This window comes from Somniosus microcephalus, chromosome 3 (assembly GCF_052327205.1).
Source record: "Somniosus microcephalus isolate GS21.2 chromosome 3, FLI_Smic_1.0, whole genome shotgun sequence".
Classification (NCBI taxonomy): domain Eukaryota; kingdom Metazoa; phylum Chordata; class Chondrichthyes; order Squaliformes; family Somniosidae; genus Somniosus; species Somniosus microcephalus.
The window spans coordinates 188,173,546-188,200,564 of NC_140989.1; the positions used below are offsets into that span (position 1 = coordinate 188,173,546).

Sequence of the window (27,019 nt, forward strand, 5' to 3'; positions counted from 1 at the left end):
GTATACATGGGAATATTGATACTTCATTGGTTTACATGGTTAATCAATCAACTGCTAAGCCTGTCCTTCGAACTCGAATGCCCCCTGAATACATCAGCAAAAAGCTTATGGGCTGCGAAGGCATCATTCTAACTTCGCATTTATGAGCTTATCTCTTATTCTTGTTATCAAAAATAGGGAGGCAGGCATCTTCAGCACAACATGGCCTTGCTGAACAAAGCCCCAGTCAAAAAGGGCCAGCTGACTATTCTCTAAGACCTGTCTGCAAAGGTCTCATCAATGTGCCTTTGTGCCTTATCTCTTTCAAGAGGCCTCCTCCAAACATGTACTTGGAGTAATTTACGAGTGGAGCTTTGGAATGTCCTTGGTCATCTACTTGTTAATTTAAAAAGAGTTAATGTAGCCAAGTATCCCATGGTGCTTTGCGTTTCATTTTCCAGCTAACAAGACTAAATGGTACCTTTCAGATAGTTTTATACCGGTCGAATATTGAGGACCCCTTTATATCCCTTAAACCAAATTTTATCCTAACAAGTGTGCACTCGATTGGGGTCACTGTGACCCAAACACTCTGTCTCCTGGAGTATTAACCTGAGCCGGTTGATGCACTATGGCGTATTGTTACCTGTTTGACACATGCAGTGAGTTCATGGTGGAATACGCAGAATACAAAATGTTTACACCAACCAGATGCGAAACTCCTGTTTCAGAACGTTGAACAAGCATTTATTTTTAACTCCAACATCTGATTTTAGCAAATAACTGAACAGTTTGGCCCTGATATTTGCAGGGAGGGTGTGGGTGAGACCGATATTTGCAGGGAGAGTGTGGGTGCGACCGAAAATGGCCGAAGAACCTGGCAAGCCCGGGGATGTGGAGGTCTTAACGGCAGGCACTCATTAACATATTTTTTATCTCCATCTCTTGCCTAATGGTCAGCCTGGCCAGCTGGCGGCAGGTTTCGCTGGCGGCAGGAGGTTGAGGACCCTTGGGGACGGTCCCGGGAGGTCGGTGAGGCCCGTGATTGGGAGGTTGGAGGTACCCACGATCGGAAGGGCTGCGGGGGGAAAGGCTGATGATCGGGGCTGGGGGAGAGGTTGGCAGTCAGGGCTGGGGGTGGCCAAAGGTTTCCTTGAGGGGGCCATGGGGGAACAACTCCTCCTGGCTCACAAGGAGTGCTGAAAGAGGCACTTACCTGTTGGAGCCGGTAGCTCCTGCCTCCCTTTCACTGCCAGGAGCAACAGTAAACTTTAAGCCGGGCTCCCACTTGCACTATAGTGAGTGTGATTTAAATATGTCAATTAAGTGTCCTACCTTTCTACCCTACCCCGTACAGTATTTAACTTTTTAACCCATGACCCTCTGCTGTGTGTGTGTGTAGGGTGGTTAATATTGAGGCCTTTATGCTTGAACATTTGCTGTGTTCAACTACAGATCTGCAACAATGTTAACTTGCAGGACAAGGACAAATTGGTTAATAACTGTTTTAAGGTCTGAAAGCATTCTGCTAATACTGTAGATTTTCAGTGTATTCTGAACCATTTTAACATCTATTGGTTAATTGTGACAGCTGGAGGCTTGATGTTGATGATTAGTAACTTCAGTTTTAAGACTGCTGATGATGTGTGTTGAATTTTCTAAACAGATGCCTTAACGCAAATCCAAGTCAGTTATGCCGATGATAACAATGATCCCTATGACTTTTTGCCAGATCAGGAGTATAGCCAGGTGAGATGATGACTTTTACAGCCCTTTCGTAATAAATAATATTTTTGGATAAAAGGATAATCTGGTTATGGTATCATACATTTATGAATTGATGCTAACTACTGCATTATGGTGCGTGTATTCTAGAATGGCACCAGTCTGTCTCAAGTCCATGCGGATTCACTAACTGCAGCATCTGCTGTCAGGACTTCAAAGAAAAAGGACTTGCATTTATATAGTGCTTTGTCAGAAACATTTCACAACACTTCATGTGCAGTGAGTTGCTTTGACTGTTCTGTAGCCTACAATCCATAACCACAGAAAACAAAAGCCACTGTTGCTAAAGCAAAGTTTGAAAGAAGACAGTTCGTTAAAGATCTGTTGACCCTTCCTCATCTCTACCACTGGCCATTTGTCCACATTCTGTGCATCACAACACTGACTAATATTTTGTGCAAAATTAACAGATATTTAGCAAAATATCAGTCTAGAATCTCTGCTCTGCATTACTTGCACTGACTCTTTGTTCAGTCAAGCTGATGACGGCCAATTCTACCTCTTTTCCTCCTCTATCAATCTAAACGCCATTACTATGCTCATCATTGAGACCTAGGTGAGCCAAAAAATTATAGTTTAATGGCAGCAATTTAAAAAATATGTATGTATATTTCTATATATATTTATATATCATACTTAATTTTTATTTATATCAAAATCAGTGATGGTCATGCCATTGAAGGCCAAGAGGAGATGGCTGGGCTTTTTCTTATTCAAAACCATCCTTTTATTTACCAAGGTTGTTCACTCCTGCAGCTGAAAGATTTCTCACCCTTTTCCTTCCCCCATTGCCACCAAAGCCCTAATATAGGCCTTCATTGTCTTGAGGTGCTTCGAGCCAATCTGCCATGTCTTCCTCCCACAAATTACAACTCATTCAGAGCACTGCAGTCACTGCCATTGCCCTCTCCCACACTCCCATCACCCCACCTTCTCCAGCCACTACTGGATCCTCATGCCCCAATGAGTTTGCTTCAGAATTCTCATCCTTCGTTTCAGATCCCTCCATGGTCTTGCTGCACCTACCTTAGTGGTGTCCCTTCAGTTTTATAATTCCACAACTCTGGCATCCACTCCATCATTGGTAGCTGCTTGTTCAGCCATCGTGTTTCTGTCATCTGTGGCTTCCTGCCTAGCTCCCTTCTACTATGTCACCCTCCCAGTTTTCAAAAATCTCGTAAACATGATTCTCTTCAACCACTTTCCACCCACCGCTCATCTTAACCTTATCCATTTTCCCTTTTTTTTTTGTCCTGCATGGCATCCACTATTTTATTTTTGCTACATTAAAGTAAAGCACTTTAAGACATCTTCCTCTATGCGAGGATGTTATAGAAATGCAAGCTATTGTTGTGATATGTATTTCATTATCTGATGATTTGGAGAGATAAGAATCCCTTGTAAAGTTTAATAACTTCCACTAGAGGCTTAGTTATCTTTTTGGACAATACCAGTGTGGCCTTGAAATCCATCTATATGACAGCTCAGTGGAACAGTCCTTAAATTTTTAGAATCATAGAATGATGGAGCACAGAAGGAGGCCATTCAGCCACTGTACCTGTGCTGGCTCTTTGGTACACCTATCCAATTAGTCCCACTCCCCTGCTCTTTCCCCATAACCCAGTAAATGTTTCCCCTTCAAGTATTTATCCAATTTCCTTTTGAAAGTTACTATTGAATCTGCTTCCACCACCTTTTCAGGCAGTGCATTCCAGATCACAACAACTTGTGTGTTTTTAAAAAAAAAAAAGTTTCCTCATGTCACTGCTGGTTCTTTTGCCAATCTCTTTATTTGCTCTATCAGAACTGTTCATGATTTTTAATATCCCCATCAAATCTCCTCTTAACCTTCTCTGCTCTAAGGAGAACAACCCCAGTCTCTCCACATGGCTGAAGTCCCTCAGCCCTGGTACTATTCTAGTAAATCTCTTCTGCACCCTTTCTAAGGCCTTGATATCCTTCCTAAAGTGTGGTCCCCAGAATTGGACACCATACTCCAGCTGGGGTCTAACCAGTGTTTTATAAAGATTTAACATAACTTCCTTGCTCTTGTACTCTATGCCTCTATTTATAAAGCCAGGATCCCATATGCATTTTTAACAACTTGCTCAACTTATCCTGCTGCCTTCAAAGATTTGTGTACATACACCCCCAGGTCTCTCTGTTCCTGCACCCACTTTAAAATTGTATCATTTAGTTTATTGCCTCTTCCCCTCATTCTTCCTACCAAAATGTATTACTTCACACTTCTCTGTGTTAAATTGCATCTGCCGTGTGTCTGCACATTTCACCAGTCTGTCTTATGTCCTCCTAAAGTCTGTTACTATCCTCCTCATTGTTTATTACATTTCCGAGTTTCATTGCTATAATTTCATCCCTCTCCAGTGCTATAATAGTTTCTTTGATCAATACTGCCACCCTTTTTATCCTTCCCTATCTTTCCTGAATACCTTGTAGCGAGGAATCTTAATGAATACCTTGTAGCGAGGAATCTTAATTTTCCAATCTTCCTTTTCTTGAGCCAGGTCTCTTATTGCTATTATATCATAGTCCCATATGGTGACTTGTCCCTCCAGCTCGCCAACCTTATTTACCACGCTACGTGCATTTACACACTTGCACTCCAAACTCATCTTAGGCTGCCTCGTATTTGCCCCCGTCTTATGCACCCTTTAGTATCTTAGTCCTTAAAGTAGGATTGGAAATCCATCTTTAATAGTCCAGCTGCAGATTTTTTTTGTACTACGTTTCATGATGAATGATTTTGTCATGGTCTTTCTCAGTATTTTTCAATTCTCAGTTCATTTTCCATATATGCAATGCTCGCGCTTTAACCTCTCCAAGCCGCTCAACTCAAGTTAAGTGGAATATTCTTGGCTGTCCTGCTTCAGAGTGGCGTCCCTAAATTTAAAAATGCCTCTCCTATGTCCTCCAGCCTGTTTTATGTTGTTAGTCCTATAAGGTATTTAAGTTACAGACATTTGGAGGATAAAATAAGTGTGGTGTGTGGTTTTAACAGTTAGAGGGATTGACTGACATTGTATTTTGATTAAATCTACCATCCAGTTAGTACAGTGGTTATAAATTTGCCTCTTTCCTTTTGCTTGTCCCCCATGAGATTGGTATGCTGTATTTGTAAGGATTACTTGTTCTTGGTAATGATTGTAGAACTTGTGCTATTGTTCAGGAGGACAGCAATGAAGCTGGGAGCATGGCAGAGGATAACTCGTCAGAAAGCGTGCCATGGGGTCAACAGCCTTCTAAACAGTGAGTTCTTGATCCTGTACCCCTGTTATGAAGCAGGACCAGTCTGTCCCTGACTTGAAGATAGTTAGCTTACAAACGCATCTTTCACAATTATACAATTTCTTAAAATTGCCACAAGTAGTGATAATTTTTCTCCTGATCAGGGTTTGGGTTCTGGGGCTTCTACATAAGATGCAAGAAAATTCAGCACTTGGGCCTGTTTAGATATTCATCATTTGCTGAATCCATCGCATGGATTCCGTTGGGTCTATTATCCAAACAAGGTGGCACTGCAAGAGTCATTTTTTAAATATTGCTATAGTCTTGGGGTACCCATGTTACTGTCTCCATCTTATGTATTACGTAAGAGGCCAGAGTGGAAAATATCATGAAGCTTAACAAGTAATTTTTTTTTACGTTTAAGTTACGTATGTTAACATAATTATGTAAATTAAATTGTGAATGTAAAAGAAAACTGTACTTTACAAATAACCCACAAATACGAGCAGGCCTTACGGACCTTTCATCCGCCCTTCTTCAGCAATTAAACAGTTTCTTGAAATTGAACCATCTCCTGGAATTTATTTAGCAGATGTAGACTAGGCATATAATTCCAGCCATCTTAGAGAGCGTTGTCATCACCAGCATACAAAGCGCATAGACCATCAGATAATTTAGTTAGTGGGCATGATTCAGCAATGTGGGACATAGTTTGTTCTCAAGGACATTTGTCATCGTCACAAAGGCCTCGGGTGAAGATTTGAGGCGCACTCTCCCTGTCCAGTTTGAAAGTGGTTCAGAAGTGCCCAACTCGGACGTGGCCAGTTAAATCTGGTTGACGGTCTGTAGAGTCGGAGATGATCGGAGCATCTGTTGTCCACTCTTCACACCAACGAGTTAGTAAGGAAATGTCCACGCAATCAGGAAAGGGTCCTCAATTTAAATAAAGGAAACTACGATGGTCTGAGGAGCGAGTTGGGTAGGATTGATTGGGGAATGGCACTCAAAGGGTTGACGGTGGATAGGCAATGACCGAATGGATGAACTACAGAAGTTGTTCATCCCAGTTTGGCATAAAAATAAAACAAAAAAGGTGACTCAACCGTGGCTAACAAGGGAAATTAGGGATAGCATAAGATCCAAGGAGAGGACATACAAATTGGCCAGAAAAAGCAATAATCCTGAGGATTGGGAGCAGTTTAGGATTCAACAAAGGAGGACAAAGGGATTAATTAAGAAAGGGAAAATAGAATATGAGAGTAAGCTTGCAGGGAACATAAAAACTGACTGTAAAAGCTTTTATAGATATGTGAAGAGGAAAAGATTGGTGAAGTCAAGCGTGGGTCCCTTGCAGTCAGAATCGGGGGAATTTATAATGGGGAGCAAAGAAATGGCAGACCAACTAAATACATATTTTGGTTCTGTCTTCACAAAGGAGGACATAAATAACCTCCCAGAAATACCGCAGAACATAGGGTCTGATGAAAGGGTGGAACTGAAAGATATCAGTATTTGTAGGGAAATGGTGTTAGGAAAATTGATGGGACTGAAGGCCGATAAATCCCCAGGGCCTGATAATCTGCATCCCAGGGTACTTAAGGAAGTGGCCCTAGAAATAGTAGATGCATTGCTGGTCATCTTCCAGAACGCAATAGACTCTGGAACAGTACCCATGGATTGGAGGGTAGCTAATGTTACCCCACTATTCAAAAAAGGTGGGAGAGAAAAAGCGGGGAATTATAGACCGGTAAGCCTGACATCGGTCGTGGGGAAAATGCTAAGAGTCCATTATAAAAGATGTAATAGCAGAGCACTTGGAAAGCAGTGACAGGATCGGACAAAGTCAACATGGATTTACAAAAGGTAAATCATGCTTGACTAATCTACTGGAATTTTTTGAGAATGTAACTGGTAAAATAGATAAGGGAGAACCAGTGGATGTGGTGTATTTGGACTTTCAGAAGGCTTTCGATAAGGTCCCGCATAAGAGGTTAGCGTGCAAAATTAAGGCACGTGGGATTGGGGGCAAGGTATTGACTTGGATAGAGAACTGGTTGGCGGACAGAAAGCAAAGAGTTGGAATAAACGGGTCGTTTTCCAAGTGGCAGGCAGTGACTAGTGGGGTACCGCAAGGATCGGTCCTAGGACCCCAGCTGTTCACAATATATATTAATGATCTGGACGAGGGAATTGGATGTAATATCTCCAAATTTGCAGACGACACAAAGCTGGGTGGGAGGGTATGCTGTGAGGAGGATGTCATGAAACTCCAGTACGATTTGGACAGTTTGGGTGATTGGGCAGAAACATGGCAAATGCACTATAATGTGGATAAATGTGAGGTTATCCACTTTGGTGGCAAAAACAGGAAGGCAGATTATTATTTGAATGGCAATAGACTGGGAGAAGGGGAAGTGCAAAGAGACCTAGGTGTTCTTGTGCATCAGTCGCTGAAGGTAAGCATGCAGGTGCAGCAGGCGGTTAAGAAGGCAAATGGTATGTTGGCCTTCGTAGCAAGAGGGTTCGAGTACAAGAACAAGGATGTCTTGCTGCAGTTGTACAGGGCCTTGGTGAGACCGCACCTTGAGTATTGTGTGCAGTTTTGGTCACCTTACCTGAGGAAGGACATTCTTGCCATGGAGGGAGTGCAGCGAAGATTCACCAGGCTGATACCTGGGATGGCAGGAATGACGTACGAGGAGAGATTGTCAATTGGGCTTATACTCACTGGAGTTTAGAAGATTGAGAGGGGATCTCATCGAAACCTATAAAATTCTGTCAGGCCTGGACAGACTAGATGCAGAAAGGATGTTTCTGATGGCCGGGGAGTCCAGAACCAGGGGTCATAGTCTAAGGATAAGGGGTAAGCCATTTAGGACTGAAATGAGGAATTTCTTCACCCAGAGAGTGGTGAACCTGTGGAATTCTCTGCCACAGAGGGCGGTGGAGACCAGTTCATTAAATATATTCAAGAAAGAGTTGGATATATTTCTTGAGGCTAAAGGGATATGGGGAGAAGGCAGGGACAGGGTACTGAATTTGGATGATCAGCCATGATCTCGTTGAATGGCGGAGCAGTCTCGAAGGGCCGAATGGCCTACACCTGCTCCTATCTTCTATGTTGACCATATTGGATATCTTGAAGCTGTCTGTTGGTGGACAGAACAAATCGGAGTGAGTTGCCGACATGATTTTGTCGTAAAGTCTATTCATTAATTTTGCTACTGCATCTGAATAGCGAAGATGTGGAGGAGCTACGTTGCAGAGGACTGATGACCACGGGAGGGGAGTAGGGCATAATGTACCTGACAGCAGCATGGAGTTGAAATTCCACCGGCTTAGTGTGTGGTGAGCGAACCTAAATGGGAGCGCATTATTCCGCAACTGAACAGCAGAGTACAGAAACGGATGAGTATGAAGTGGAATCCTTTCCTCATGAGGCAAAGTTGGTACATTTGGCGATTGTTATTTCATGTTTTGACTTTCTCAGCAGTTAATAGCAAACTACCGACCAATATCCCTCCTAAACGTTAGCTATAAGATGCTCGAGCAACTGGTCCTCCAGCGTATATCTTGGGTAGTTAATGCTGAGCTGGTCCTACCAACGTATATCTCCAGCAGTCGATGCTGCGTTGAGCCCAGACCAGGCTGATATCTGCCGTGGCTACACATGTGAACAAGTACTTACCCTAACCGCGTTAATTGAAAATGACTTTCAGAAAAAAAACCTTAAGACTGGAGTTGTCTTCCTTGATCTAACAGCAGCCTATGACACTGTCTGATGTACTAGCCTTCTGGCAACCATATGGAAGATCCTGCCATATTGGTCACCTATTTGGACTTCTCCGCCCTTGAAACCATATTCACAAATGATATGGAAGCTGTACCTGAAATGGCATCTTCAACCAAGTATCACAAAGACTGTGTCCTTTGTATTTCACTTGCACAATGTTAGTGCCTCTCGGGAAATTACTATTATCTTAAATGGACCACTTCTTAACCATGATTCTTAACCATGATACTCACCCTGCTTACTTGGGCATCACCCTCGACCGGTTACTAACCTACAAAAACCATCTACTAAAAATTGCTGATGAAGTCCAAACCCGACATGCACTTTCATTCCAAGAGATTAGGTTATCGTGCCTCATTTGGAGCTTCACGTAAAATTCAGCAGCCAAGTCCTCACCAAGCTCTTTTGAGTCTGAAAAGCCTTCAGAAATTTGGTCAGAGGTAAGGAACCACAGAAAGGTCCTTAGTTTATCTCCTTGATTCCTTTCTGCAGAAGAAAACAACTTAATTGATGCAGAATTGCAGACATCTAACAAAATTGCCGATCGACAATACAGTGGGGTGGGCGGGGGGGGGGACGAGATTTGGTAGAATCGAAGCCTGCTGTATAGTATTCGCTTTCATAGCAGTCAGCCATTTTAACGTAACAGCAGCCCAAAAGACGATAATGTGTCAGATGTGGACTTGTCATCAGAACTGGAAACTGGAAGGTAAGTGAGCTGTTTGACAGAACTGAGAAAACAAGAGGAGGAGGAGAAATAATGGGCGCAGTGGCCCAAGTTTTATTTGAAAAGCTGGAAAGGGGTCAAAGCTGATGGAAATTTATGAAGATCATCTTAGCAAGGGAATGAACTGATCAAGAAGAAAAAAGCATGGAGTAGCTCATGAGGAAAATCTGAGGGCCAGCTATCTGGAATCGAATACAGAAAATGCTGGAAACGCACCGCAAGCTGCCAACACCCGAAAAGAGAAAAGACCATTAACATTCAGATCCCCCCCACCACTAGTACTGCTCTGACGAATGCTCCACAGCCTCTCCCTTCCAGGTGCTAACAGAGCCACCACACATCCCCAACGCCACTGCCTCTAAGACAAAGCGAGAGAGTGCTGCGGTCTGAAATTGCTGAAGTCCATGATCACATCAGAGGGTTTCCGGGAGCTCAGGAGAAAAAGACATTGTTCCTGAAGCTTGCATGAGCCGGTTGTGACCAGTATAGGAGTTTGTAGACAGAGCCCACAGTGGGAATAGAAGGGGGAGTTGAGATTGCGAACATCAGTAAGTCAGAGTCACACTTGTGGCCAGAATGTAGGTGTTCAGCAAAGCGATCACCCCAGTGTAGAGGAGGCTGTGCGCAGCAAATGCAGTATGCTAGACTGGAAGAAGTGCACACAAATGACTATCTCGTATGGAAGGTACGTTTGGGGCCCCCGGAGAATGGTATGGAAAGAAGTGAATGAACAGATATTATACCGGGAATGGCAACTAGAAGCTTGGGTGGTGGAAGAATGAACAATTGTATTTTATGTGAAACAAGTATTATAACTGGTCTGTGGCATTGCTTTCAGACATTCCAGAATGTGAGATGGCAGGTGTATTATTAAAATTCTTTTACTCACTTGACAGCCGTAACCCAATTAATCACATGCAGCTTCACATTGTTATTTTTCACAGGCCATGCATTCTCATCATGGATTCTTTACGTGGACCAAGTCGTACAAACGTGGTTAAAATCCTGCGAGAGTAAGGGCACTTCCTCAAATCACTTATTCGTTCCCTTTTTAAGATTTTATGCTAAATTCCAGGAGGAATATTCCCATTTGACTCCCTTTGTTCGTTTTCGGAACAGGTACCTTGAAGTAGAGTGGGAAATGAGGAAAGCGAGCAAAAGGTCTTTCACCAAAGACGTGATGAAGGGCTCCAATCCTCGTGTTCCTCAGCAGGATAACTTTAGCGACTGCGGTGTATATGTCCTACAGTATGTAGAAAGCTTCTTCGAGGTTAGTATCAACTTTTATTCTAGGTTGGGAAGGAGAGAGGAGTCTGTTGTGATAGAAGAAGGCTTGCTTTTATGTACACCTGTAATGGTAGCCAGTCACTTTTGCCCTCCAGAGGAAGCGGCACAGTACTATACAGCTTGGAGGGAGTGGCCCTGGGAGTCCTCATCATTGACACTGGACTCCATATAGTCGCATGGCATCAGGTCAAACATGGGCAAGGAAACCTCCTGCTGATTACCACCTACTGCCCTCCCTCAGCTAATCATAGAATGGCTACAGCACAGAAGGAGGCCATTCGCCCCATTGAGCCTGTGCCAGCTCTCTGCAAGTGCACTTCAGCCAGTCCCACTCCCCCGCCCTTTCCCCGTAGCCCTGCAAATGTTTTTTCTTTCAGGTACTTATCGAACTCCCTTTTGAAAGCTGTGATTGAGTCTGCCTCCACCACCCTTTCAGGCAGTGCATTGCAGATCCTAACCACTCGCTGCGTAAAAAAGTTTTTTCTCATGTCACCTTTGGTTCTTTAGTGAATCACCTTAAATCTGTGTCCTCTGGTTCTTGACCCTTCCACCAATGGGAACAGTTTCTCTCTCTACTCTGTCCAGACCCCTCATGATTTTGAACACCTCTATCAAATCTCCTCTCAACCTTCTCTGCTCTAAGGAGAACAACCCCAGCTTCTCCAGTCTATCCACGTAACGGAAGTCCCTCATCCCTGGAATCATTCTCGTAAATCTTTTCTGCACCCTCTCTAAGTCCTTCACACCCTTCCTAAAGCGCGGTGCCCAGAATTGGCCACAATAACCCAGTTGAGGCCGAACCAGTGTTTTCTACAGGTTCATCATAGTTTCCACACTTTTGTACTCTATACCTCTATTCATGAAGCTCATGATTCTGTATGCTTTTTTAACTGCTTTCTCAACCTGCCCTGCCACCTTCAACGATTTGTGCACATATACCCCAGGTCTCTCTGTTCATGCACCCCCTTTAGGATTGTACGCTTTAGTTTATATTTCCACTCATTCTTTCTACCAAAATGTATCACTTCACATTTTTCTGTGTTAAATTTCATCTGCCACCTGTCCACCCATTCCACCAGCCTGTCGAAGTCCTCTTGAAGTCTATCCCTATCCTCCTCACTGTTCACTACACTTCCAAATTTTGTGACATCTGCAAATTGTGATATTGTGCCCTGTACACCCACATCCAAGTCATCAACATAGAGCAAGAAAAGCAGTGGTCCTAGAACTGACCCCTGGGGAACACCACCATATACCTTCCTTCAATCCGAAAAACAACCATGTTTCCTGTCACTTAGCCAATTTCGTATCCCTGCTGCCACTGTCCCTTTTATTCCATGGGCTTCATGGTGTGGCTCTGTCAGCTGTAATTCAGTTGGTAGCCCACTCGCCTCTGAATCAGAAGGTTGTGGGTTCCAGTCCCACTCCAGGGACTTGAGCACATAAATCTAGGCTGACACTCCAGTGCAGTGCTGAGGGAGTGCTGCACTGTCGGAAGTGCCGTCTTTCGGACGAGACATTAAACCGAGGCCCTGTCTGCTCTCAGGTGGACGTAAAAGATCCCATGGCACTATTCAAAGAAGAGCAGGGGAATTATCCCCGGTGTCCTGGCCAATATTTATCCCTCAACCAACATAACAAAAACAGATTATATGGTCATTATCACATTGCTATTTGTGGGACCTTGCTGTGCGCAAATTGGCTGCCGCGTTTCTTACATTACAGCAGTGACTCCACTTCAAAAGTACTTCATTGGCTGTAAAGCACTTTGAGATATCCGGTGGTCGTGAAAGGCGCTATATAAATGCAAGTCTTTTTCTTTCTTCAACTTTGCTGGCAAGCCTATTATGTGGCACTTTGTTGACGCCTTTTGGAAATCCATGTACACCAAGTCAACTGCATTGCCCTCATCAACCCTCTGTTACCTCATCAAAAAACTCGATCAAGTTGGTTAAACACGATTTGCCTTTAACAAATCCGTGCTGACTTTCCTTAATTAATCCACACTTGTTCAAGTGATTGTTAATTTTGTCCCTGCTTATTGTTTCTAAAAGCGTCCCCACTACCGAGGTTAAACTGACTGGCCTACAGTTGTTGGGTTTACCTTTACACCCTTTTTTGAATAAAGGTGTAACATTTGCAATTCTCTAGTCCTCTGGCACCACCCCTGTTTCTAAGGAGGATTGGAAGATTATGACCAGTACCTCCGCGATTTCATCCTTCACTTCCCTCAGCGTCCTAGGATGCATCCCATCCGGTTTAGTACAGCCAGCCTTTCCAGTACCTCGTCTTTATCAATTCTTATCCCATCTAGTATCTCCTCTACCTCCTCCTTTCTTCTCTTTCTTAGGCAGTCCCTCGGAACCGAGGATGACTTGCTTCCACATTAAAAATGAGTTCGCAGGTGACTGATGAGTCCAATGCGGGACCTACAGTCTCTGTCACAGGTGGGGCAGACAGTGGTTGAAGGGGCGGATGGATGGGGTGCTTGGGTTGACTTGCGCTGCCTGCGCTTGGTTTCCGCTTGCTCCTGGCGAGGAGACTCGGTGTTCGGCGCCTTCCCGGATGCTTCTCCTCCACTTTGTTCGGTCTTGGGCCAGGGATTCCCAGGTGTCGATGGGAATGTTACACTTTTTCAAGGAGGCTTTGAGGGTGTCCCTGAAGCGTTTCCTCTGCCCACCTGGGGCTCTCTTGCCGTGCCGGAGCTCCGAGTAGAGCGCTTGTTTTGGGAGTCTCGTATCGGGCATACGGACAATGTGACCCGTCCATCGGAGCTGATCAAGCGTGGTCAAAGCTTCGAATGCTGGGGATGTTGGCCTGAGCAAGAACACTGACGTTGGTACGCTTATCCTGCCAATGGATTTGCACGATCTTGCGGAGGCAGCGTTGGTGGTACCTCTCCTGTGCTTTAAGGTGCCTGCTGTACATGGTCCATGTCCAGAGGCATACAGCAGGGCGGGTATCACTGCTGCTCTGTAGACCATGAGCTTAGTGCCAGGTTTGAGGTCCTGGTCTTCAAACACACTCTTCCTCAGGCGACCAAAGGCTGCACTGGCACACTGAAGGCGGTGTTGGACTTAGTCGTCGACGTCTGCCCTTGTTGACAGTAGGCTCCCGAGGTATGGAAAGTGGTCCACGTTGTCCAAGGCCTTGTCGTGGATTTTGATAATCGGGGTGCAGTACTGTGTGGCGGGGGCAGGTTGGTAGAGGACCTTTTCTCTTAGGGATGTTTAGTATAAAGCCCATGCTCTCGTACGCTTCGGTGAAGGTGTTGACAATGGTTTGGAGTTCGACCTCCGAGTGAGTGCAGACGCAAGCGTCGTCTGCATACTGTAATTCGACAACAGAGGATGGGACGACCTTGGATCTGGACTGGAGGCGACAGAGATTGAACAATTTCCCGTTTGTTCTGTAAATTAGCTCCACTCCAGTGGGGAGCTTACTGAGGGTGAGATGGAGCATTGCAGCAAGGAAGCTTGAGAAGAGCGTTGGTGCGATGACATAGCCTTGCTTGATCCCGGTTCGTGAATTGGGTCTGTGGTGGAACCTTCGGTCATGATCACGGCTTGCATGTCGTCGTGAAGCAGGCGGAGGATGGTGACAAACTTTTGAGGGCAGCCGAATTTGAGGAGGACACTCCATAGTCCGTCACGGTTGACGGTGTCAAAGGCCTTTGTGAGATCAAAGAAGGCCATGTACAGCGGTTGGTGCTGTCCCCTGCATTTCTCTTATAATTGACATGCGGTGAAGATCATGTCCGTTGTGCCTCTTAGTGGGCGGAATCCGCATTGCAACTCTGGGAGGAGCTCTTCGGCCACTGGGAGAAGGCGATAGAGGAGGATTCTTGCGATGACTTTCCCTGTGGCAGACAGCAGGGAAACTCCTCTGTAATTACTGCAATCGGACTTGTCACCTTTCTTAAAGATGGTCACAATTACGGCGTCTGTGAGATCCCCTGGCTTGCTCTCCTCCTTCCAGATAAGCAAAATGAGTTCATGAATTTGCACCAGTAGTGCTTTTCCGCCATGCTTTAGTGCCTCGGCGGGGATTCCATCTGCTCCTGAGGCCTTGTTGTTCTTCAGCTGTCGGATGGCCTTTTCAACCTCATGCCGGGCAGAGGTTAGGCTGAGTTGGTGGCGGGTATCATGCTGTGGGATGGAGTTGAGGACACTCGCATCGAAGACAGAGTCGTGGTTAAGGAGATCTTCAAAGTGCTCCTTCCAGCGGGCACTGACTGCCTCTCTGTCCTTAGAGTACCTCTCCGTTCTTGGTCCGCAGTGGAGTAGGGCCTTGGGTGCTTGGGCCATAGATGGTCTTGACTGCGCTAAAGAATCCACGCATGTCGTGGTTGTCGGCTAGCTGCTGGATCTCCTGCGCTTTCTCCACCCACCATCTGTTCTTTAGGTCACGAGCTTTTTGTTGGACCTCGGTCTTCAGGCTTCTGTAGAGCTGCTTTCTTGCTCTCAAGTTCTGTTGCTGTTTCCGGATCAGGAATGCCTTGCGCTTGCGGCTTATTAGCTCCTGGATCTCCTGGTCGTTCTCGTCGAACCAGTCTTGGTGTTTCCTGGTTGAGTGACCGAGCGTCTCTTCACAGGTGCTGATTATGGAGGCCTTGAGTGCAGACCAGGCGCTGTGGACAGTGTGTCTCTGCATCAATGGGAGTTGTCAGGTTGTTTGTGAGGCGCAGGCTGAATAGGGTTTTCTTAGTGGGGTCTTTGAGTGCTGCAGCGTTAATTTTCCTGCGGCATTGTTTCTGTTGCCGCCACTGTTTTGGGACTACGTTGATGGAGATGACGGAGCGGATTAGGCGGTGGTCTGTCCAGCAGTCATCAGCTCCTGTCATGGCGCGGGTGATGCTGACGGCCTTGCGGTCCCTCGCTCGGACGATGACGTAGGCCAGCAGATGCCAGTGCTTGGAGCGAGGGTGTTGCCATGAAGCCTTGTACTTGACTCTCTGACGGAACAAGGTGTGATATCAGACTATGTCTATGGCAGCACCCTCTTCCTTGGTGAAGACAGATGCAAAGTACTCGTTTAGTACCTGAGCTACACCCTCTGCCTCCATTGGTCTCCATGCATTTGGCCCACCCCTCCTCTTACTACCTGTTTACTATTTATATGCCTATGGAAGACTTTTGGATTAGCATTTATGTTAGCTGCCATTCTATTCTCATAACCTCTCTTTGCCCTCTTATTTTCTTTTTCACTTCTCCTCTGAACTTTCTATATTTAGCCTGATTATCAGATGTATTCTTGACTTGACATCTGTCATACGTGCTCTTTTTCTGCTTCATCTTACTCTCCATCTCTTGTCATCCAGGGAGCTCTGACTTTAGTTGCCCTACCTTTTCCCCAAGTGGAAATGTACCTCGACTGTACCCAAACGATTTCCTCTTCAAAGGCAGCCCATTGTTCCATCACAGTTTTGTCTGTCAATCTTTGATTCCAATTTACCCGGGTCAGATCCATTCTCATCCCACTGAAATTGGCCTTCCTTCAATTAAGTATTTTTACTCTAGATTGCTCCCTGTCCTTTTCCGTAGCGAATCTAAACCTTATGATGCTATGATCACTGTTCCCTAAATGTTCACCTACTGACACTTGCTCCACTTGACCTACCTCATTCTCCAGAACCAGACCTAGCAATGCCTCCTCCTTCGTTGGGCCGGAAATGTACTGATCAAGAAATTTCTCCTGAACACACTTCAGAAATTCTTCCCCTTCTCTTCCCTTTACACTATTACTATCCCAGTCTATATTAGGATAGTTGAAGTCCCCCATTATCACTGCTCTATAGTTCTTGCATCTCTCTGTAATTTCTCTGCAAATTTGCTCCTCCATATTTTTCCCACAAGTTGGTGGCCTATAGAATACACCTAGTAGTGTAATGGCACCTCTATTATTTCTTAACTCTAGCCATATAGATTCTGTCCTTGACCCCTCTAAGACATCTCTCTCCAGCACTGTGACATTCTCCTTAACCAATACTGCCACACCACCTCCTATCTTTCCTGAACACCCTATAACCAGGAATATTTAATACTCTCTTTTGAGCCAGGTCTCCGTCATTGCCATGACATCATATTTCCATGTGGCTATTTGTGCCTGCAGCTCACTTACCTTGTTTACTATGCTTTGTACGTTCACATACTTGCACTGTAAACCTATCTTAGACCATCCTGTGTTCTCTCTTAGTCTGACCCCACCTAATACAGGTAGACTACCCTTTATCCGGACTTCCGAAAACCGAAACCCTCTAAAAACCGAAGGTTTTTTCGTTCAGCGTAAGTCGTGCGTACGAACGAAAAAACCTTCGGTTTTTAGAGGGTTCCGGTTTCGGAAGTTCGGATAAAGGGTAAGTTGTGCGCACGACCCCCCCGTCGACCCCCCCCCCCCCCCCCGCGGAACCCGCCGGCCCCGACAACCGCCGACCCCGCCAGCCCCGACAACCGCCGACCCCCCCTGCCGGCCCCGACAACCGCCAGCCCCGACAACTGCCGACCCACCCCGCCGGCCCCGACAACCGCCAGCCCCGACAACCGCCGACCCCCCCCCCCCCGCCGGCCCCGACAACCGCCGATCCCGCCAGCCCCGACAACCGCCGACCCCCCCCGCGGACCCCGCCGGCCCCGGCAACCGCCGACCCCCCCGCCGGCCCCGACTGACTTATGCTGAGCGTCAGCGTAAGTCGTGCGCACGACCCCCCGCCGACCCCCCCCCGCGGACCCCTGCCGACCCACCTTCCGAAATCCGAAATTCTCCTTTATCCGAAACTGGGCTGGTCCCGAGGTTTTCGGATAAAGGATAGTCTACCTGTACCTTACTATTTATTGCTTTAGTGCTATCCTCTCCCAATCCTTTGCGCCCATTGTTTCTCCTTTCTAATGCTATATCCTGGTGCCCATCCCCCTGCCAACTTAGTTTAAACCCTAAATAACAACCGGAAACACTGGAAAAACTCAGCAGGCTAGGCAGCATTGGTGGAGAGAGAAACAGAGTTAACGTTTCAGGTCGATGACCATTCGTCAGAACTGAAAAAAAAGCAGGAAATGGAAAGCAAGTTTGGGGGCTGGGAAAAGGGGGAGGGGATGAAAGAACAAAAGGGAAGGTCAGTGATAGGATAGAAAGCAGGAGAAATTGAGAGACATTAAGAGATATTCAAGGCAAGGGGAGGTGGAAATGGGGCAGGTTAAGGAACAAAGGATGGCTCTAGATGGGGTGTGAATTGCGCTGGTAGAATGAAGGACAGCTGAAGGGAGGGAAGAAAAAACAAAGTGTGGATTAAAAAAAAGAAAATATATATATATGTGATAGGGGCCGAGGTTATGATCTAAAATTGTTGAACTCTAAAGAGTGTTCCACATATCCCACGAAGAGGCAGGCATAGCTAGGACCCATGCAGCAACACCTTTGATTTGGAGGAAATGAGTGAAGTCAAAGGAGAAGTTGTTCAATGTGAGAACAAGTTCAGCCAGGCGGAGGAGGGTGGTGGTGGATGGGGACTGGTTGGGCCTCTGTTCAAGAAAGAAGCGGAGCGCCCTCAAGCCATTCTGGTGGGGGATGGAGGTGTAGAGGGATTGTACGTCCATGGTGAAAAGGAGGCGGTTGGGGCCGGGAAACTGGAAACTGTTAAAGTGGCGGAGGGCGTCAGAAGAGTCGCGGATGTAGGTGGGAAGTGACTGGACAAGGGGAGAAAAAATAGAATCGTGATAGGAAGAGATAAGTTCCGTGGGGCAAGAACAGGCTGAAACGATGGGTCTACCAGGGCAATCCTGTTTGTGGATCTTGGGAAGGAGGTAGGGGAACAGCACCTCATCTTTCGATTAGGCACTCTACAGCCCTCTGGACTCACCATAGAGTTCAACAATTTCAGATCATAACCTCGGCCCTTATCACATATATATATTTTCTCTTTTTAATCCACACTTTTTGTATTTTCTTCCCTCCCTTCAGCTGTCCTTCATTCTACCAGCGCAATTCACACCCCATCTAGAGCCATCCTTTGTTCCTTAACCTGCCCCATTGCACCTCCTCTTGCCTTGAATATCTCTCACTGTCTCTCAATATCTCTTAATCTCTCCTGCTTTCTATCCTATCACTGACCTCCCCTTTTGTTTTTTCATCCCCTCCCCCTTTTCCCAGCCCCCAAACTTGCTTTCCATTTCCTGCTTTTTTTCCAGTTCTGGCGAACGGTCATCAGCCTGAAACGTTAACTCTGTTTCTCTCTCCACCGATGCTGCCTAGCCTGCAGATTTTTTCCAGTGTTTCCTGTTGTTATTTCGGATTTCCAGCATCCGCAGTATTTTGCTATCGTATTAGTTTAAACTCTCCCCAACAGCACTAGCAAACCACCCCCCCCACAAGGACATTGGTACCGACTCTGTTGAGGTGCAACCTGTCCGGCCTGTACAGGTCCCACCTCCCCCAGAACCGGTCCTAATGTCCCAGGAACCTGAAGCCTTCCCTCCTGCACCATCTCTTCAGCCACGCATTCCATCTGCTCTATCCTCCTATTTCTATACTCACTTGTGCGTGGCACCGGGAGTAATCCCGAGATTACTACCTTTTGAGCTCCTGCTTTTTAATCTGCCTGCAGGAACTCATCCCTTTTTCTACCTATGTCGTTGGTATCGATATGGACCATGACCTCTGGCTGTTCACCCTCCCCCCTCAGAAGGAAAAGGAGGCGGGGTAGCATTGCTGGTTAAAGAAGGGATTAACACAATTGAAAGGAAGGATATTAGCTCTGATGTGGAATCTGTATGGGTAGAACTGAGAAATACCAAGGGGCAGAAAACGTTAGTGGGAGTGGTATACAGACCCCCAAACAGTAATGCGGCAGTTGGGGATGGCATTAAATGGGAAATTAGAGACACGTGCAATAAGGGCACAGCAGTTATCTTGGGTGACTTTAATCTACATATAGATTGGGCTAACCAAATTAGTAACAATACTTTGAGGGGGAATTCCTGGAGTGTGTACGGGATGGTTTCCTGGACCAATATGTCGAGGAACCAACTGGAGAACAGGCCATCTTAGACTGGGTATTATGTAATGAGAAAGGATTAATTAGCAATCTTGTGCGAGGCCCCTTGGGTCGGAGCGATCATAATATGATAGAATTCTTCATTAAGATGGAGAGTGAAGTAGTTAACTCGGAGACTAAGGTCCTGAATTTAAATAAAGGAAACTACGATGGTATGAGGGGCGAGTTGGGTAGGATTGATTGGGGAATGTTACTCAAAGGGTTCACGGTGGATAGGCAATGGCAAACATTTAAAGATCGCATGGATGAACTACAGAATTTGTTCATCCCTGTTTGGCATAAAAATAAAACAAAAAAGGTGACTCAACCGTGGCTAACAAGGGAAATTAGGGATAGTATCAGATCCAAGGAGAGGACATATAAATTGGCCAGAAAAAGTAGTAAACCTGAAGATTGGGAGCAGTTTAGGATTCAGCAAAGGAGGACAAAGGGATTAATTAAGAGGGGGAAAATAGAGTATGAGAGTAAGCTTTCAGGAAACATAAAAACTGACTGTAAAAGCTTTTATAGATATGTGAGGAGAAAAAGATTGGTGAAGTCAAGCGTAGGTCCCTTGCAGTCAGAATCAGGGGAATTTATAATGGGGAACAAAGAAATGGCAGACCAATTAAATACATACTTTGGTTCTGTCTTCACAATGGAGGACACAAATAACCTCCCAGAGATGTCAGGGAACATAGGATCTAATAAGAGGGAGGAACTGAAAGAAATCAGTATTTGTAGGGAAATGGTGTTAGGGAAATTGATGGGATTGAAGGCCGATAAATCCCCAGGGTCTGATAATCTACATCCTAGGGTACTTAAGGAAGTGGCCCTAGAAATAGTAGATGCATTGCTGGTCATCTTCCAAAATTCGATAGACTCTGAAGCAGTTCCCAAGGATTGGAGGGTAGCTAATGTTACCCCACTATTCATAAAAGGTGGTAGAGAGAAAACGGGGAATTATAGACCGGTAAGCCTGACATCGGTAGTGGGGAAAATGCTAGAGTCCATTATAAAAGATGTAATAGCAGAGCACTTGGAAAACAATGACAGGATCGGACAAAGTCAGCATGGATTTGCAAAAGGTAAATCGTGCTTGACTAATCTGCTGGAATTTTTTGAGGATGTAACTGGTAGAATAGATCAGGGAGAACCAGTGGATGTGGTGTATTTGGACTTTCAGAAGGCTTTCGATAAGGTCCCGCATAAGAGATTAGCGTGTAAAGTTAAGGCACATGGGATTGGGGGCAAGGTACTGACTTGAATAGAGAACTGGTTGGCAGACAGGATGCAAAGAGATGGAATAAACAGGTCTTTTTCCGAGTGGCAGGCAGTGACTAGTGGTGTACCGCAGGGATCGGTCCTAGGACCCCAGCTATTCACAATATATATAAATGATCTAGATGAGGGAACTAGATGTAATATCTCCAAGTTTGCAGATGACACAAAGCTGGGTGGGTGTGTGTGCTGTGAGGACGATGCCGAGAAACTCCAGTATGATTTGGACAGGTTGGGTGATTGGGCAGAAGCTTGGCAGATGCTGTATAATGTGGATAAATGCAAGGTTATCCACTTTGGTGGCAAAAACAGGAAGGCAGATTATTATCTGAACGGCAATAGATTGGGAGAAGGGGAAGTGCAACGAGACCGGGGTGTCCTTGTGCACCAGTTGCTGAAGGTAAGCATGCAGGTGCAGCAGGTGGTTAAGAAGGCAAATGGTATGTTGGCCTTCGTAGCGAGAGGGTTCGAGTACAGGAACAAGGATGTCTTGCTGCAGTTGTACAGGGCCTTGGTGAGACCACATCTTGACTATTGTGTGCAGTTTTGGTCGCCTTATCTGAGGAAGGATGTTCTTGCCATGGAGGGAGTTCAGCGAAGATTCACCAAACTGATACCTGGGATGGCAGGAATGACGTATGAGGAGAGATTGGGTCGATTGGGCTTATACTCGCTGGAGTTTAGAAGAATGAGAGGAGAGCTCATTGAAACTTTTAAAATTCTAACAGGACTAGACAGACTAAATGCAGGAAGGATGTTCCCAATGGCTGGGGAGCCCAGAACCAGGGGTCACAGTCTAAGGATAAGGGGTAAGCCATTTAGGACAGAGATGAGGAGGAATTCCTTCACCCAGAGAGTGGTGAACCTGTGGAATTCTCTACCACAGAAGGCAGTGGAGGCCAATTCATTAAATATATTCAAGAAGGAGTTAGATTTCTTAAGGCTAAATGGATCAAGGGATATGGGGAGAAAGCAGGGACAGGGTACTGAATTTGGATGATCAGCCATGATCTCATTGAATGGCGGAGCAGGCTCGAGGGGCCGAATGGCCTATTCCTGCTCCTATCTTCTATGTTTAGAATGTTCTGTAGCTGCTCAGTGACATCCTTAACCCTAGCACCTGGGAGGCAACACACCATCCTGGAATCACTCAGTCAGCACTCTTCCATGTTGAACACCAGTTGGAAGAAGCACTGAGGGTAGCAAAGCCCCAGAATATATTCTAGGTAGGGGACGTCAATGTCAATCACCAAGAGTGGCTCTGTAGTACCACTACTGACTGAGTCCTGAAGGACATAGCTGCCTCTGGCAGATGGTGAGAGACCTCACGAGGGAAAAACCTACTTGACCTTGTCCTCACCAATCTACCTGTCGCAGATGCATCTGTCCATGACAGGATTGGTAGCAGTGACCACCGCACAGTCCTTGTGGAGACAAACACTAGTCTTCACACTGAGGATACCCTCCATCGTGTTGTGTGGCACTACCATTGTGCTAAATGGGATAGATTCAGAACAGATCTAGCAGCTCAAAACTGGGCATCCATGAGGCACTTTGGGCCATCAGCAACAGGAGAATTATATTCCACCACAATCTGTAACCTCATGGCCCTTTCATATCCCTCTCTCTAACATTTCCATCAAGCCAGGGGACCAAACCTGGTTCAATGAGGAGTGTAGAAGAGCATGCCAGGAGCATCACCAGACATACCTAAAAATGAGGTGCCAACCTGGGGAAGCTGCAACACAGGACTACATGCATGTTGTAGAGGGAAGCAGCATGCTATAGACAGAACTAAGCGATCCCACAACCAACAGATCAGAACAAAGCTTTGCAGTCCTGGCACACCCAGTCGTGAATGGTGGTGGACCATTAAACAACTAGCGGAAGGAGGAGGCTTCATTAACATCCCCATCCTCAATGATGGCGGAGCCCAGCACGTGAGTGTAAAAGACAAAGCTGAAGCATTGCAGCCATCTTCAGCCAGACATGCCAAGAGGATGATCCATATTGGCCTCCTCCTGAGGTTCCCCACCACCACAGAAGTCAGTCTTCAGCCAAGTCGATTCACTACACATGATATCAAGAAATGGTTGCGCGCACTGGATACATCAAAGGCTATGGGCCCCGACAACATCCTGGCTGTCATGCTGAAGACTTGTGCTCCAGAACTAGCCACACCTCCAGCCAAGCTGTTCCAGGACAGCCACAACACTGGAACAATGGAAAGACACTCACTGGACGATGAACAAATATGTTAATCCACAATAATCCGCTCCATCACCAAGGCCACCTACTTCCACCTCCATAACATCGCCCATCTCCACCCCTGCCTCAGCTTATCTGCTGCTGAAACCCTCATCCATGCCTTGTCACCTCTAGACTTGACTCTTCCCATGCTCTCCTGGCCAGCCTTCCACCTTGTAACCTCCATCAACTTAAACTCATTCAAAACTCTGCTCGTATTGTACTTCGCATCAAGTCCTGTTGACCCATCATTACTGACCTACATTGGCTCCCGGTCCAGCAACACCTTGATTTTAAAATTCTCATCCTTGTTTTCAAATCCCTCCTATCTCTGTAATCTCCTACAGCCCCACAACCGCGCCCCCCCCCCCCCCCCGCCCCGAGATATCTGCACACTCTCTAATTCTGGCCTCTTGTGCATCCTCAGATTGTAATAGCTCCACAATTGGCAGCCATGTCTTCACCTGCCTAGGCCCTAAGCTCTGGAATTCCCTCCCTAACCCTCTCCTCCTTTAAGACACTCCTTAAAACCTATCTCTTTGACTAAGCTTTTCGTCATCTGTCCGAATATTTCCTTATGTGGCTCGGTGTCAAATTTTGTTTGATAATTGCTCCTGTGAAGCGCCTGGGATGTTTTCCTGCATTAAAAGGTGCTATATAAATACAAGTTGTTATTGTTGAGTGGCATCAGCCAATGTTGGCTAGAGAGTAGCTACAAAACCATTGGCCGATATTAATATTTGCAGCAGAATGCTTTCTGTTCCCCTTCCTGCGTGCTTTACTGTTGATCTAATGTTTATTGCACCATGCCACCCACAGAATCCGATTCCGAGTTTTGAGCTGCCCATGAACTTGACGGACTGGTTTCCTCAGCAGCAAGTTAAAAAGAAACGAGAAGAAATACGCAATGTTATTCTCAAACTGTGCTAGACACAAAGCAAAGGGAAGAAAGGGCAGGAACTCGGAGCAACAGAGGCACCTTCATGAGCCGTGCCCGACCAAGACAGACTCTGACGGAAGATGCCGTTTTCGGTTACAGGATACTGTTGCACTAACACAGAAATGACTTGGATTTGTTCTAGTGTAGGTTTCCACAGAAGGATAAATACCCAGTGTGCTATTGATCTTTTCGAACATTGTTTGATGCACACGTCTTCATTTTACAGGCACCCAAATGAATGTTCATGTACTGTTAGAAATATAACAAAGTGTACATATGTTCATAAACAGATTTTGCAGCATTTGTGATGATCAATTTTCACTGTTTGGGTTAGTAAGCATTTTGGTATGTATTTTTGTTAAAGGTAGTGGATAGCTACTTACAAGTATGATTAAAAGTTATTGTAGTATTAAATGGACTGGGCAAATTTCTTTTTATTTTATTTTTCTTGCCGAGTTTCTCTATACATTTTCCTCCCCTCCTCACATGAATGAATTCACTCCTTGCTGGGGTATGGTTCCAAGGTGTCCTTCAGTACCTTGTCAAAGTGGCCGTTATTCATGAACCTTAATACTGAATGTTGGCAGCCTAACCCTCCATGGGGAGCACCCACTCCTGTTCTTACCAGATGACCATAGATGCATGCTTCCAACATAGAGGTCACTGAGGAGCAGGAATCCTAGCCCATTTCTCCCTCTTTAACCCCAGGGTGTTGAGGCCAATTTGTAGCCTGGCCTGAGATCAGCTAATTAGCAGACTGAGCCTCAAACCTTCCTGAATTGCAGGGCTCATTGAATACATTTAAGCCAGTTTTTAAATAGGAGCACAAATGGTTGTATTTCATCAGCTATCTGTGGTAGCACTTAACGTGTTTGCATATTGAGTTCTCCCAACGGCTGAACTGTACCCAACCGGGAAGGTAACTGGTTTCAGAGTTGAGGCTCCCATGTAAATAGCACCCACTTAAATGAGGTGCCTGTGGTACCGTACCCCAGCAAGGACCCAATGTTTTCCAGAGAGGATGGGAGGAGAGAAAATTGGTAAGTGAGGGTGGGGTGGGTTGGGGGGGGGGTGGGTGGGTGGAAGGGAAGGTACAAATTTAAAGCAAGCAAGTGCCTTCAAAAAAAAAACTCTTGGGCAATTGGTGTAAAATTACACATCCCCAGAATGTGTTGGTTATTAATTTGCAATTAAATCAGATTGTACTTGGCGTCTTCCCTCAAGAGTTAGGTGATGAAGGATTGGCAAACGTTGAAGTGAAGTGCCCCATGGAATTGATGACCAAAACCGGATCCACTAAACCAAGTCTGGATGCCTTCAAAACCATTACTTCAGTCCCACTTACTGCAGAAACTGTCCATTTCATGTCTATTTTTAGCATTTCATTGCATTAAAGCTGTCTGTATTCAGAGGTTTGTTTAATCTAAACCATATTCGGAACTCGACTGAATATATTCTTGCTCCTCTGCAACAATACCTCAGACTATTTATGCACATCTGTATATCAGTAATTGCCATCATAAAAACAAGTTTATATGTGTGCTGATTTTCTGTAATTCTGGTTTTAAACTGTAATGTGTATACCGATTTATGGAACATGTCTATGCTTTGATTATATTTCATTCTGCTGCTACAACCAGAGATGCCTCACAACTACACTATTTAAGCTGCAAGTGTGGCACTGAAATAAGGGAATTGAGCTGGTTAAAGCATTGAGCTATTTGCACAGAGATCCAATTCAGTTGGATTCTACTTGACATGTTTGTGATTTAAATTACCCTTTATATTAACCTTGTGGACTCAACTTTTAGATTCCTTTTTAAAAGAGGTTGGAGCGCAATTGAGAAATCATTTCTTAATTAGCAATCAAATGAATGCTGTAGGCGTGGTGTGTGGCGTTGGTGGTTGGTTTCAGTTGAAAGATGTTGGTGTACTACCTTTTGGCCTCGACAGCCATAGTTATAGCGAGGAAGAAACAATCGGCCAAAGTTACCATTACTAATGCCGCCCCAGCAACTCTCGTTGGAAGTGTGCCTTGAGTCAGATCAAGTGTGATGTCCCTACGGTTCAGTCATCTGGTGACAGTCACAGTCTAGACACTCAAGACGAAGAATGATCACTTGGACCAGGTATTGGAGGATCAGAGCCACCCGTGGGAACATACTGCAGAATAATTTTCCACCTTTGGGAGAGGGGAGAAAATTGAAGGACACAAAACGTCTTGTATTGTTACATCAGTCACTTAAGACAAGCTGCAGCATTAGTCACTTCATATTGCAGTAGTATTTACATGCTTTCCCTTCAGTAAAATTGGAAAACCGACTACATGGGAGCAAAATAATATTTTTCCTATTGTGGATTAAAATATTTGTTCATAGTCCAGTGAGTGTCTTTTCTTTGTTTCAATGTTTGTACATAACTTGAAAAGAGCCAACATTCCTATAGATCCCTTTTTTGATATTTTTGACTTTGTGCATTGCCTGCCAAATTTCTTTTTCCAGGCCGTGTGCAGGCACTTCCTCGAGACACGTGTGTCTTTTTCTGATGTAAGTTGATTGCCCCCTCTCGTTCCAACAGATGAGATCGGATAAGTCAGCATGGATCAGAGATGGAGCTGGGAATTGTTCCGTCGGTACAGTATGCATTTACTTATTAAACCATCATTGGCATTCTCCCTGTTATCAGGTTTTGAGAACAGACTGCCAATTT

General features: G+C 45.5%; 1 protein-coding gene across 1 annotated transcript; it reads left to right on the forward strand.

The window, feature by feature from the left end:
- The first annotated feature begins 1,610 nt into the window (after window positions 1–1,610).
- LOC147121637 (sentrin-specific protease 6-like) lies at window positions 1,611–24,724 on the forward strand. The gene is made up of 5 exons (XM_085982050.1): window positions 1,611–1,728; window positions 4,952–5,031; window positions 10,475–10,543; window positions 10,650–10,800; window positions 24,190–24,724. Exons 2-5 carry the CDS (start codon window positions 4,976–4,978, stop codon window positions 24,298–24,300), a joined length of 387 nt encoding a protein of 128 aa, XP_085838176.1. The 5' UTR covers window positions 1,611–1,728; window positions 4,952–4,975; the 3' UTR covers window positions 24,301–24,724.
- The last annotated feature ends 2,295 nt before the right edge of the window (window positions 24,725–27,019 follow it).